Here is a 13,991-nt window from a genome sequence, read left to right on the forward strand (position 1 = left end):
CCTATACGTATCCCTTTAATTTCTTTCATCTGACTAATTGCTCTGGCCAGTGTTTCAAGAGCTATGTTGAATAGAAGTGGTGAAAGACGTATCCCTGTCTTTTTCCAGTTTTTAGAGGGAATGCTTTCAATTTTTCTCCATTTATAATGATGTTGGCCTGGGGCTTAGCATAGATAGCCTTTACAATGCTGAGGTATATTCCTGTTATCCCCAGGTTTTCTAACATTTTTAACATGAAGGGATGCTGTATTTAATCAAATGCTTTCTTAGCATCTATTAAGATGATCATATGATTTTTATCTTTGAGTCTACTGATGTGATGAGTTACATTTATTGATTTCTATATGTTGAACCAACCTTGGATCCCCAGGATAAACCCTACTTGATCATGGTGCACTATCTTTTTGATATTAGAATAGAGGAGGGTTCAGAGATTCAAACCAAAGGAAAGGAATGCACAATCTCTTCAATGAAATAATATCAGAAAATTTCCCAAGCATGAAGAATGAATTGGAAAATCAAATACAAGAGTCCTATAAGACACCAAATGTACAAAATTACAACAGATCTACACCAAGGCACATTATAATGAAAATGACTAGCATATAGAATAAGGATAGAATCTTTAAGGCTGAAAGAGAGAGAAATTAGATTACATAGAGGGGGAGGCCAATTCAAATCAGCAGATTTTTCAACCCAGACCCTCAAAGCCAGGAGATCCTGGAACAACATATACCATTCTCTAAAAGATAATGGATGCCAACCAAGAATCTTTTATCCAGAAAAATTAATTAATTCAAAATTGATGATGAAATAAAAACCTCCCATGATAAGCAAAAGCTAAAAGAATTTACAGCAAGAAAATCTGCACTACAGAACATTCTTGGCAAAATATTCCACGAGGAGAAAATGAAAAACAACAATGAAAATATGCAAAGGGAAGAACTACAATAAAGGAAAAGACACCCAAAGAAGAAGCCAAGTCAAGCTAAATACCTAAAATAAACAAAAATAACCGGTAATACAAATCATGTCTCAATATTAACCCTAAATGTTAATGGCCTAAACTCACCAATCAAAAGACATAGGCTGGTGGATTGGATTTAAAAAAAAAAGACCCAATAATATTCTGCTTTCAAGACTCATCTCATAGGAAAAGATGTCCACAGGCTAAAGGTGAAAGGTTGGGATAAAATATACCATTCACATGGTCTACATAAGCAAGCAGGGGTTTTCATCCTCATATCAAGTGAAGTAGACTTCAAGCCAAAGTTAATCAAAAGGCATAAATATGGACATTTCATACTGCTTAAGGGAATCATACATCAACAAGACATTACATTTATAAATATATATGCCCCAAACAATGGAGCATCTATGTTCATCAAACTCTTTTCAAGTTCAAGTGTCAAATAGACCACAACACAATAATTCTGGGTGACTTTAACACACCTCTTTCACCACTGGATAGATCTTCCAAACAAAAGCTCAACAATGAAACTATAGAACTCAATAATACAATCAATAACTTAGACTTAACTGATACATATATGTATATAGAGAGTATATTATCCATCAATGAGCGAATACACTTTCTTCTCAGCAGCACATTGATCCTGCTCTAAAATAGATCATATATTATGCCACACAGCAAATCATAGTAAATACAAAAATAGAGATACTAACCTGCATTCTATTAGACCACAATGGAATGAAATTAGAAATCAATGATAAATAAGAAACAAAAGCTACTCCAACACCTGGAGACGAAATAATATGCTACTGAATTAGCAAGGAGGAGATTAAAAAATTCTCAGAGGTCAATGAGAATACCGATACAACATATCAAAATCTCTGGGACAATATGAAGGCAGTTCTAAGAGTTCATTGCATGGAGTTTATTCCTTCAAAGAAGAAAAAGTCAACAAATAAATGACCTAATGTTACATCTCAAAGTCCTAGAAAAAGAAGAACAAATCAACCCCAAAAGCAGGAAGAGACAGGAAATAATAAAAATCAGAGCTGAAATCAATGAAATTGAAACAAAAAAACAATTGAAAAAATTGAGAAAACAAAAAGTTGGTTCTTTGAAAAAATAAATAAAATTGATAAACCATTAGCCATGCTAATGAAGAGAAAGAAAGAGAAAACTCAAATTACTAACATCCGTGGTGAAAAAGAAAATATTATGATGGACACTATAGAAATAAGAAGATAATTATAAGTTATTTTGGAAATTTGTACACCAATAAAATAGAAAATATCGAAAACATCGACAAATTTCTAGAGGCATATGATATGCCCAAACTAAATCAGGATGATATAAACAATTTAAACAGATCAATTTCAAGCAAGGCAATAGAAGCCTACCAACCAAGAAAAGCCTAGGACCAGATGGATACACAACTCAATTCTACAAGACCTTTAAAGAACAATTAATATCAATACTTCTCAAATTATTTCATGAAATAGAAAAAGAGGGAACACTTCCAAACACATTCTGTGAGGCCAATATTACCCTGACTCCAAAATCAGACAAAGACACATCAAAGAAAGAAAACTTCAGACCAATATATCTAATGAATATAGACGCAAAAATTTCAATAAAATTCTGGCAAAGGTTATCGGTAGTTTTAATAATTACTCTTGGATGACTATCAAGTGGAAGTGTCCTAGATAAACTGAGAAGTATAGTCACCTCTTACATAACTAAATTTTCTTTGGTTGAAAACAAACAAGAAAACAATTTGGAAATTATACCTCAGGCTCAATTAATTAAGTCTTGTTGGTTTAAAAGTAATTGTCAGATGAATATTTAAGCAATTATAAGCTCTAAGAATAAGAGCTAACACTGAGAGCTAGGCCACTGTTCTAAATATTTCACACACATTAAGTAATTTAATCTTCAATTAAGAAATTATGAAGTAGGTATTAATAGGAATATTTGTCCCACTTTATAGTGAAGGAATATAGAATATGTTAAAGCGACACTCTCAAAGTTAGTTGTTGATTATGCTGGTGCTAGAGTGAGAACTCTGATCTAGGTTTTTGTTACCATAGTTAATGTCCCAATATACACTCTATTGCCTTTTACACTCTTAAGTCCTGGCTTGCTTGCCTTTTACATTTGAATTTCAGATTAATGATGGATAACTTTTTTAGTACAAGTGAATCCCATGCAATGTTTGAGACAACCTTTGCCATATCCTCTTAGCATGGCATGATCGGAGTCCCCTGATGTCTACGTGTGGGCCAGTACCCCAGAGCACCTGCTGAAGTGCTCTATGGGCTGCAAAACTGAGGGCTGTGCTCTCAGCAGGGCTCATCATCTTAAACCAGAATCAGTTCTGACTACACTGCTGGTTATGCAGCAGATGCTGAGTCTCAGCCTCATCCTTTTCCCACCTGGAAATACATATTTGAATATTTATATGAGCATTACAAACATCAAGAACTGCCTTAAGAATATTTAAGAATAAAACATTAACTGAATTGACCTAGAAAAAAACCCTTAATTCAAATGAAAAAAAAAAGTTTTGTTTGCCTATATTTTTGAGCAAGAAAGGCAAAATTCTACTGTCATGTTGTTTCATCACAAGACACAAATGATCTCTAGTATGTATTAGAATTCCTATAAAGAAAATCTTGGTGAGTTTTTAGCAACACTTAAAATGCTGAGCAGTCTTTGTTCTTCCATTAAGTTATAATTGTCCTCATTGGCTGACATCTAAGAACATACCTTACAACTTGAAAAGCAGGAAAGCAGTTGGAGTACCATCTATAAATTCTGGGTTCCAACTCCATCTGCATGTAATTATCAGAGCCTTAGTTTCCATATTTCTAATACTGGACACCCAGCTGAAAGCACTTTTTAAACTACTTAGCATTCAACATGTGAAAAACTGTATCTTATAGTTCTCAGATTTTCTTCAGGAATCTTTCAGTTGCACAAAGTTCTTTTGAAATTCAAATGAAAAGTGGTAAGTAAAACATAGAATAACTATAAATGTAATTCAAGTTTAACCATTCCAAAGACCATCTTATAATCTTAACTTTAGTTGACTTCTGTCTCTATCCATTTAGTGGACTGAATAGTGACCTCCAAAAGATATATTCAATTGGAACTTCTGAACATGAATTTATTTAGAAATAATCTTTGTAAGACTCTCAATTATCTTGAAATGAGATCATTCTGGATCTAGATTGGGTCCTAAGTGCAATGATGGATATATCTGTAAGGGAAGGGCAGAGGGAGACTCAAGACACAGGGGCATGGAGAGAAGGCCATGTGAAGACAGAGGCAGAGACTGGGGTTATTTTGGCACCAGCTAAGAAACAATTGAGAGTGACCAGGAGCTAGAAGAAACACAAAAGTATTTTTCCCTAGAGCTTCTGGAGAGGTCTTGCTGATTTTAGACATCTGGCCTCCAGAACTGGGGAAGAATATATTTCTATTCTTATAACCGATTGGCTGTAATAATTTTTTGTGGTGGTCTAAGGAAACCAATAAAATCCACATCTAGTCCACCAACAAATTATGGCAATTCAATCTTCAAATATGCCTGGACCATACACTGCCTCTACGCCATTAATTACTCTAAGCCACCATGGTCTCGTTACTGGAGACCTTCCTTAGTCCCTGAAAAACCCAAGTCACAGCAATTGGAATGTGATTAAAAACTGAAATCAAATCTTGTTGTTCTCGTCTGAAAACACTCCATGTACTTCCCATTTCTTCCAGAATCTAACCCAAATGGCTTTATTGTGTCTAGAAGACTGGATATGATCTCACCCGTGCTCTCTCTGTCCTCTTATCACTCCACTTCCTGCACTTTCTTGCTGTTTATCACTAGTGCCAAGCACACTCGACCTCAAGTATTTGCATGATCTCCCTTCTGCCAAATAACCACAGCCTATTTCATGGCAGGTCCCTGCTCAAAACTCTCTTCTTGAGACAAGTCTTGCCTGTTTGTCCTGTCCTAAATGGCTTACTCCAATTACTATAGCCAACATTCTACTGTCTTTTCTTGTTTATGTTCCTGTTTATAGTCTCTCTCTCTTACTAGGACAGCTAACTAAGTGTCAAGACTTGCCCATCTTGCTCATTGCAGTGTTTCCAGTACCAATGCTCAGCAATTGCAGCCACTAATAAATATTTGTTGAATGAATGAAGGAACCAACGTACCTTGTTATAAAGGGTGTGGGCCAAAGAGGATGGAGATGGTATCTACTTTCAGCATTACTCCAAACAGCACTTTCTAGAAAGTAATCTAGAAGGCCACCTACACACATTCTCAGTGAACAGGATAAGAGGCACCACCAAAGGGACCAACCCATTGTAGTTACAAAGCCAGATATAGAGTGAGAGCATTGTTAAGTAGTATTAGTTTTCAGTAGGGTATTTTATAATATTTATGGCTGTCACGTCCAGGAGATATCTAAGAATTGATTCCTGAAGAAAATTTGAGGACTATAAGAAGATACAGTTTTTCACATGTTGAATGCTAAGTAGTTTAAACAGTGCTTTCAGCTAGGTGTGGTGGTGCATGTTTATTATTACCGAAACTTGGGAGGGTGAGGCAGAAGGATTGAAAGTTCAAGGACAGCCTCAGCAACTTAGTGAGGCCTTACAATTTCGTGAGATCCTGTCTCAAAATTGAATAAATAAATAAATGAATGACTAAAAAGGCCCTGGGGATGTGGCTCAGTGGTTTAAGCATCCCTGGGTTTAATCCCCAGTACTAAAAAAAAAAAAAAAAAAAAAAAAAAAGAAAATTATTTGATTTTGTTACTTGCCTGAGTTAGTGATGGCAGATAATATTACTCCCATTTTACAGATGAAAATAAGGAGACCAAATGACCTGTATGAGTATTCACAACTATACAATTGGCCTATGGGCAGTCACAGACCCAAATCAGGACTTCAGGTTTCAAATTCTTATTTCCTTACATTCATTGATTTACTTAAAGTTTATCATTGAAAAACTGTTTCAGGAACTCCTTTAGGTGCAGCATATAAGGATAAAAATGTCAAGCTGGGCATGGTGGTGCAGGCCTGTAATCCCAGTGGCTGGGGAGGCTAAGGCAGGAGGGTCAGGAGTTCAAATCCAGCTTCATCAATTTAGTGAGACCCTAAGCAACTCAATGAAACCCTGTCTCTAAGTAAAATAATGATGATGATGATGATGATGTTGTTGTTGTTGTTGTTGGGGATATTGCTCAGTGGTTCAATCCTTGGTACCAAAACCAACCAAACAGACAAACATACAAAAAAAGTCAATAATCTTTGTCTTCTGGTAGTATGAGCAAACAGTAATTGAAGATTACAATACAATTCAAGAAAAAAAAGTGCTATCTTGAGCAAGTAGCCACAATCACGAAATCGAAAAAATTAAATTTGGAATTCGGCAACTAACAGATGTCACTGGAAGGGAGAAACTGAAGTCCCAGGAAATATTTCTAAACTTGAAAACTGTCTTGAATAACCACCATAAAGGCATTGAAATGGCACTGGGAGAGTGTTATACTAGGATAAAAAAGGCAATTGAATTGAAGAGGGGGATGTTCATAATTTCCACCTGCTGGCACAGTTATGAGTCTTTTTAAATGGCTTGACGTCTTGAATTTATGGTTGGGAAGGGAATTGTCTAGTTGAAGCTACAAGAGTATCAGAAATAACAAAAGTTTGTTCCAGCAGTTTTTATATATTCTCAAAGTGATCATTTTATAAGATGTGCATTTAATGTAGACTTCCGTTAATTTATAATCAAAATAACTAACTTGTGCAGCTAAGGAAAAAAAAAATGTCTTCGGTTTTTCAACTGGAAAAAAAGTGCAATATATGTACTTGGGGGAAAAATCAGTACAGTAAATGACACCCTTCTCCCCCTCCCCCTGCTCCATTCCCAAGTCCCTTTTCCCCATCGCTGCTACGGATAAGTTCCCTCTATCTGGAGCAAGGTCCTTCCTGAAGGTGGGGACTGGACTTGATGGCGCTGGCTGACTTTATCTCCATTCTGTGGGCGATTGTGGCACAGGTCGAGCTACCCATGGGAGCAAGGCTGCTGTTCGCAGTGTGGGGGCTGCGGAGGGGAAATTTATGGGGGACCATCCTACAGTGGGCAGGAACAGCCAAAACTCAGCGGTCCAGATGATCTTCGGACGGAGAGGAAGAGCCGGGGCTCTAGTCAGCCTGGAGCGCGGGGCGGGGCGGCCAGGCGCGGGGCGGGGCGACGCGCGACGACGTGGCAGCCGCAGGGTCGCGCGCAGCCGGGGGCCATCTTGGAGGCGGGGACGCGCAGAGGTGAGCTTTGGAGTGCATCTTCCTTGTGTTCTCCAGCCATAGTTCTACACCGTGACCTCCCTATTCCCCACTTTGTGCCTGTCACACACGCGCTCGCTCGGGACCCCAGGTGAGTGTCACCCCTGCAGCTACGCGCGTGCACGAGGACGGTGGTGTGGGATGCTGGCGCCAAAGCCGGACTCGGGTCGCGCCCCGGGGAGGTGGGCGGGCCGCCGGCGCCGCGGGATTCGGGGGTCGTTTCCCAGGCCCCCCGGCAGCGCAGGCCCAGCGCCGCGGTGGGAGCTTGCGGTGTGTAGCCGGCAGGGGCACGCATCACAAGGGGTGAGTCCCCACCGCGGATTGCATGGTGCTTGCGGTTCGGGGGGGTGGGGGTGAGGGGTCTCTTCTCGGACATTGCTTCTGTCCTGGGCCGAGGTTGCAGCCTCTGGACAGCTGACACCACCTTCCAGCGCGCTGGCCACAGGAAGAGACCGGCGGCTGGCGCCTACGGACCTTAGCCCGGCCCTGCCCGGCCTGGGGACGTGGCAGAACCTGGAGGATGGCCGCCGTCTCGTGCAATAGGATTTCGGTCTCTGTGGCCCTGGAGAGTTTGAGCATTAACCAACCGGGACTGGCATTGGGAGAAAGCTTATTTTCCCCCGATGTTCTCTCCTAGGTATCTACCGCTGCTCCAGAGGGCTTTTGCACTCTCCCTTTGTTTGATCTTGGGACCCGTTTCAGTCAAATTTGTAGAATAGCCAGTTTCCTAGATTGGCAGAATATATGCCCAGGAGAGGGTTTTTTTTTTTTGTTGTTGTTGTTGTTCTTTTTTTGGTCAAAAGTAGTTGTTTTGAGAGACAACATGTACATTTCTGCGATCGTGACACATTTTGGCATTCCAGCCCTGTGCAGACATTATTTCAGTCAGTGAACATTTAGGGGAGTTAATTTTGGGAACTGAGCTTAGAATGTGGAGAAAACACAGTGCTCTAGTGCTCACTGGTAGTAGAGGCAATCATGTGGCTCTTAGTACCTCAAAAGTAATAATGTTTTTTAAGACTTTAAAGTTCATCAAAGCTCTGTTATTCCATTTATTTTCTTACAGGTAGTTATCCACTTTAAAAAACAAAAAAACAAAAAACAAACAAGGCCCAAGGAAATTAGAATAGCAGAATTTGGGAAGAGACTGAGGACGCAGTTGTCGAAACCATTCTCATTATATTGTCTTGCATCTCGATATATTAATACTATTACTTTTTTCCCTTAAAAGCTTTACCAACTGATGTCTCAATGTTATTTTATCATGATAGTTTTTTTTAGTAGAAGTTATGATATTAAAAATTTACACCAGTATTCCCATTAAACCTTTTCTCAACTAGTAAAGCTTTTTAATGCAATGACTTTGTGTTCATTGTACAAGTTCTTTTGCCAATGCATTTGCTAATGTTTGGGATCAGCATTGTGTTAAAATACAACCTCCACTACTCATTGTAAGAATTCACTTATGTTGTAGGAAGAGGAATGACTGATGAAAAAAATGATGAAGAATTATGGGAAGTGATAAGACCCCCGGAGGGGCATTTCTGTCTCAGGTTACTTACCTCTGGATATAGGTATGGAATGAAAGAATTTACCTCCCTGTCTTATGTTAGTGCCATAGATCTTTCCTCTCTGTTCACAGCCAAACTTTTTACCAGGATTGAATTTAGGGGCACTCAACCATTGAACCACATCCCCAGTCCTATTTTGTACTTTTTTTAGAGCCACGGATGAGTTGCTTGTTGTTTAGGCTGGCTTTGAACATGCAATCCTCCTGTCTCAGCCTCCTGAGCCACTGGGATTACATGCCTGTGCCTTGCCACTTAGTTAAAGTTTTGTTATTTGTCTCACCCCACCCCTCCAATCTTCAATCCAATTCAAACTAGTTTCTATCTCTACTCTTTCTTTGAAAACAGCTCTCATCAAGTTCATGGCTAATTTGCAAATCATGAACCTTTCAGATAGTGTTCTTTTTGGCTTCTGCGCAGTATTTAATACTGTTATTGTGCCCTGAAACACTCTTTTGTCATTTGGACACCACAGTCTCCTTATATTCTTGTTTTTCTGACCATCTCATTTTCTGCATATTGATTTACTACCTAACTAAATAAAATTAAATATAAAGTCACAGTCTCCTAGATAATCTCATCTCAGAACATGATTTTAGATCAGTACATTGGTGACACCCAGACATGTGTGGTCTCTGCACTCCAGACCAACTCCATGTCCCTGCGTGGATGTATCAAGGAGTTTGAACTTATTAGCATGTCAAAGACAAAACACCTTGTGATCCCAACCCTCTTCCTCCAAAGACAACATCAGCATTGACTTCTTATAGTGTTCCTCATCCAATTTTGCAAACCATGCCTCTTCCCCATCTACCTCACCAGTCACTGAGTTTTATCACCTATACATTTCTTTTTTTTAATATTTATTTTTTAGTTTTAGGTGGACACAATATCTTTATTTTACATTTATGTGGTGCTGAGGATCAAACCCAGTGCCTCGTGTATGCTAGGCGAGCGCTCTACCACTGAGCCACAACCCCAGCCCTACCACCTATACATTTCTTAAATCCATCTAATTTATCTCCATCATCATCCCCTTTGTCTAGGCTAGAGTTTCTCAACCTGCCACTACTAACATTTGGGACCAGATAATTCTTATGGATGAGTTGTATATTGAGGGTTTTTTCACAGTATCTGAAGCCTTTACAAACTAGATACCAGCAGTACCCCTCTGGTGATGATAATCAAAAAATATCTGCAGATGTTGCCAACACAACCCTACTGGGTAGTGCATAATCACCCCCTCCTTGTTATGAGAATCAGTATTCTGAGTTATTGGCACCTCCTATTTGAACTACTCTCTGAGTAGTCTCTGATTTGTCTGTGAGATGGCCTAGTCTGCGTACTTTTCAGTACACAAATAATGAATTTTTAGTAACCGGAATCAGTGTAAATGTCCTTCATCAGGTAAATGGATACACAATGACGCATATGCAATAGAATACTATTCAGTAATGAAAAGTAGTTCATGTTACATACAACAACTTGGATGAATCTCAGAGGCATTATGCAAGTGAATATAAAAACAGGTGAAATTGAAATAAGGCCTGTAGGTTAGTAAATAGTCTGTACCAATGCCAATTTCCTGGTTTGATAATGTATTTAAGTAACGTGGTTATTTAGTAACGTTTTGCTGTTATTGAGAGAAACTGGCTTTGGGATACTGAAAAACTCTACTAGTTTTGCATCTTCCTAGGAATTTAAAATTTCAAGGAAGTTAAAAGACAAATATGCTACGTCCAGCTTGAATGCTTTATAGTGACATTCTGTTCTTTAAACAAAATAAAGTTCATCTTCTTAACCTGGCTGATAGGACCCAACACAGTCTTGACTCCTGCTTCTCTCCAGTCCTCATTCTTTTTTTTTTACCTTTACCACACAGGTATTTTTTATTTATTTATTTTTTTTAGAGAGAGAGAGTTTTTTAATATTTAATTTTTAGTTCTTGGTGGACACAACATCTTTGTTTGTATGTGGTGCTGAGGATCGAATCCAGGCCGCACACATGCCAGGCGAGCGCGCTACCGCTTGAGCCACATCCCCAGCCCACACTAGTATTCTTGAATGTGTCTTGCCCACTTTACCTTACCTTGTATTTAGACCTATGTTCACTGTTAACTGGCTTCTCTGTCCCCTTCCTTGCCATTTTTGTAGTTCTGCCCTGTTGTAGTCAGATCTCAGTTCTGTGACTTCTTTGGGGGACCCTTTTCCTGGCTTCCAAGTCAAAATCATATTTCTGTCAAACAGCTCTTCCTACCCTCATGGTACATAATTCAGACTACATCGGTACATTGGTATTATTGTATTGTATAGGTGTCATTGTATATTGGTGTTATTGTTTGATTGTGTAGAGATACCAATATAGTGCTTAGGAAGCAGTTGACCTTTGTTGAATGTCTGTTACATTAATAAAAAACATTAAAAACAAATTAGGCATGTTTAGAGGTTGGTTTATACTTGAGGTGAACTTTAAGATTTGTGAAGGAAGTTTTCCTATGTTTTATAATCTATTATCATCTGTTGGGAGTTTGCTCTCTAGTGGCATTTTTTTGGTAGTTAACATTTCTAAAACCTGAGACATATCATTTAGCTGTTACTAAGTGTCCTTTACAATGTGAACTAGGGAAATGATAAATGAATGCACTTACCAAGTTGAGCACATTGTTAACATAAAATGTTAAGAGTTGTGGGAAGAGATTAATACTTTATCAAGTCAAGCATATTTAGAAATTTTTGTAATGTTAATTGATGCAACCTAAATAGACTGCTTTATGAGGGAAGAAGATGGATTTCAAAGCTACGTCAAGTGTTTTATTTTTATTTTAAATAAAATAGTGACCAGAATCTAGGCATAACTTTAGTATGTATTCATATGGCAGAAAATAAGACAATGGTGGCAATTTGCTACTTGAAATGTTGGTTATATAGTTAACATAAAATTATTTTCTAACTATAGAGTATGTGTGGAAATATCACAGATTGTTTTTCATAGATAATTTCGTAGACCTTGTTCTTAGGAATTTTGATAAGTCTGTCATCTGTAAATAAGTTATATTATAAATAGTAAAGGCAGACATTTGTCTTTTAATGATTACTCTTTCTCTAACTATGTAAGCTTTAAAAGTATAATTTTGGTTACTGTGTGAAATTTATTACATTTTTGCAGCATACCATTGTTGAAGAAAAATGATGGAAGAAAGTGGAATAGAGACAACACCACCTGGGACTCCTCCGCCGAATCCTGCAGGGCTGGCTGCTGCCACCATGTCTTCTACCCCTGTTCCTATAGGTACATGTGTTATCTCATACTTAGTGTGGTTGTTTGTTTGTTTGTTTTGGTGCTGAGGATTGAACTCAGGGCCTTGTGCATGTGAGGCACTCTACCAACTGAATTATATCTCCAGCCCTTACCTAGTGTGTTTTGAGGAAAATGAAGACACTGTTATCTTTTCTGAATCAATTAAAAGAAGAATATATTAAACTTTCTGTAATATTTGTCAGGATGAAAGAAAATAGCCTTTTTTAAATTTAAAGAATGGAAAGAAATAGTCTTACTTTATTGCTATTTTAGAAAATACCAATATTTTATATTAGGTTGATTTAGAAAATACCAATATTTTATATTAGGTTGATTTTGTTCTTTTTATATTTATATTGACTACAAGTCATCTTTTTTACTATGATAGAAATGTCCTAAAAAGCATGTATTTTCTTTGTCTGGTGTTCAATGACTTTGTGGTGATTTTTTGAGTTTTCTGTGTATAGGTTTTTATCTACAAACCAGGGGTGAAAAATAGTTTTATTTTATTCAAATACACCAAAAAAGACAGATCTACTTGTTAACAATGCCATATGCATTTCAGTATTGCCTGCTGCTTTTAGTTAGGGGAGTTGATAATCATTTGCGCTCAATCATATTGTATATCTTAAATTACATATTTTAATTCTTGGGATATGGTCTGTTAAATTAAAAAATTTTGCAAGGCACTAATGAGAGTTTGATGATTAAATAAAAAGTATTTTCAGTTTTGTGATTTTTATCCTCTCCACTTTTTTTCCAGCTGCATCCAGTTCTTTTTCTTCTCCTAATGTGTCTATGGTGGACTCCTTGCCACCACAAGTCTATCCTACTCCTTCACCAGCCCATCCTCCAGTGCAGCCTACAGCACCACTACCTTTTGTGCCTCCTGTACCAGCTCCTTCGGTTCCACCACTTGGTACTTCTGGGCCACCTGCTGTTTCTCCATCAACTGCTGCTGCCTTCACCAGTCCTCCTTTATCCCACTTTCCACCTTCAACTTCTGCCCCGAGTGCTCTCTTACCTGCACCCACTTCCGGTCCTCCTATATCAGGATTTTCTGTTGGTACAACTTATGATATTACAAGGGGACATGCAGGAAGAGCTCCCCAGACACCTCTGATGCCCTCATTTTCTGCACCTCCAGTAACAGGTAGTTTTCTCTTATTAATGCTTTGAAATATATGGCTATAGTAAATGTTTTATTCTTTTTAAATTTCCAACCTTATTGAAATACAGTTCATATAATCACTAATTTTTGTTTATTTACAAAATTTTGCATACATTGCCATAATCCATTTCATAATCTTTTATCAACAGAAAAAGAAACTTCATATCTGTTACCAGTGATTTTTTTTTTTAATGGGTTTGTGTATTCTGGGCATTTCATATAAATGGAATCATGTAATAACTGGTCTTTCTGACTAGCATCAGTTTAGCTGAAAATAGTTTCAAGATTCGTGCATTTTATAGCATGTGTCTGTACTTCATTCCTCTCATGGCTGAATAATAGATCTAGTGTATTTAGCTATGCAGTTCATCAGTTGATGTTAGGTTGCTTCCATGTTTTGATTATTTAGATAATGCTGCTATGAAGTTTGTGTTCAAGTTTTTGTGGGGACATGATCCTTGTCATATTCTGCCTGTTGTTTCTCATTTTAGGGAAAATAAACAACATTGCTGTAATTTTTCTGTTATCCAACTTTGCTTATCTGCCTTTACAAACAAAATTTATTACAGAGTACAGGTATTATACCCTTGTCTGTTTATGTGAATTTTATTTTTGTGTTAAATTGAAGTATAT

The 13,991-nt window shown here is 37.9% G+C and overlaps 1 protein-coding gene across 1 annotated transcript in view; it reads left to right on the plus strand.

Moving 5' to 3' along the window:
- The first annotated feature begins 7,289 nt into the window (after positions 1-7,289).
- Prrc1 (proline rich coiled-coil 1) overlaps positions 7,290-13,991 on the plus strand; it is a 34,490-nt gene continuing 27,788 nt past the window's right edge. The window contains exons 1-3 of the mRNA XM_027949370.2: positions 7,290-7,412; positions 12,056-12,178; positions 12,951-13,340. Coding sequence (XP_027805171.2) covers positions 12,076-12,178; positions 12,951-13,340 — 493 coding nt within the window. The 5' untranslated portion in view covers positions 7,290-7,412; positions 12,056-12,075. The remainder of the gene's footprint in view (positions 7,413-12,055; positions 12,179-12,950; positions 13,341-13,991) is intronic.

This window comes from Marmota flaviventris, chromosome 5 (genome assembly GCF_047511675.1).
Source record: "Marmota flaviventris isolate mMarFla1 chromosome 5, mMarFla1.hap1, whole genome shotgun sequence".
In the NCBI taxonomy this organism is placed as follows: Eukaryota; Metazoa; Chordata; class Mammalia; order Rodentia; family Sciuridae; genus Marmota; species Marmota flaviventris.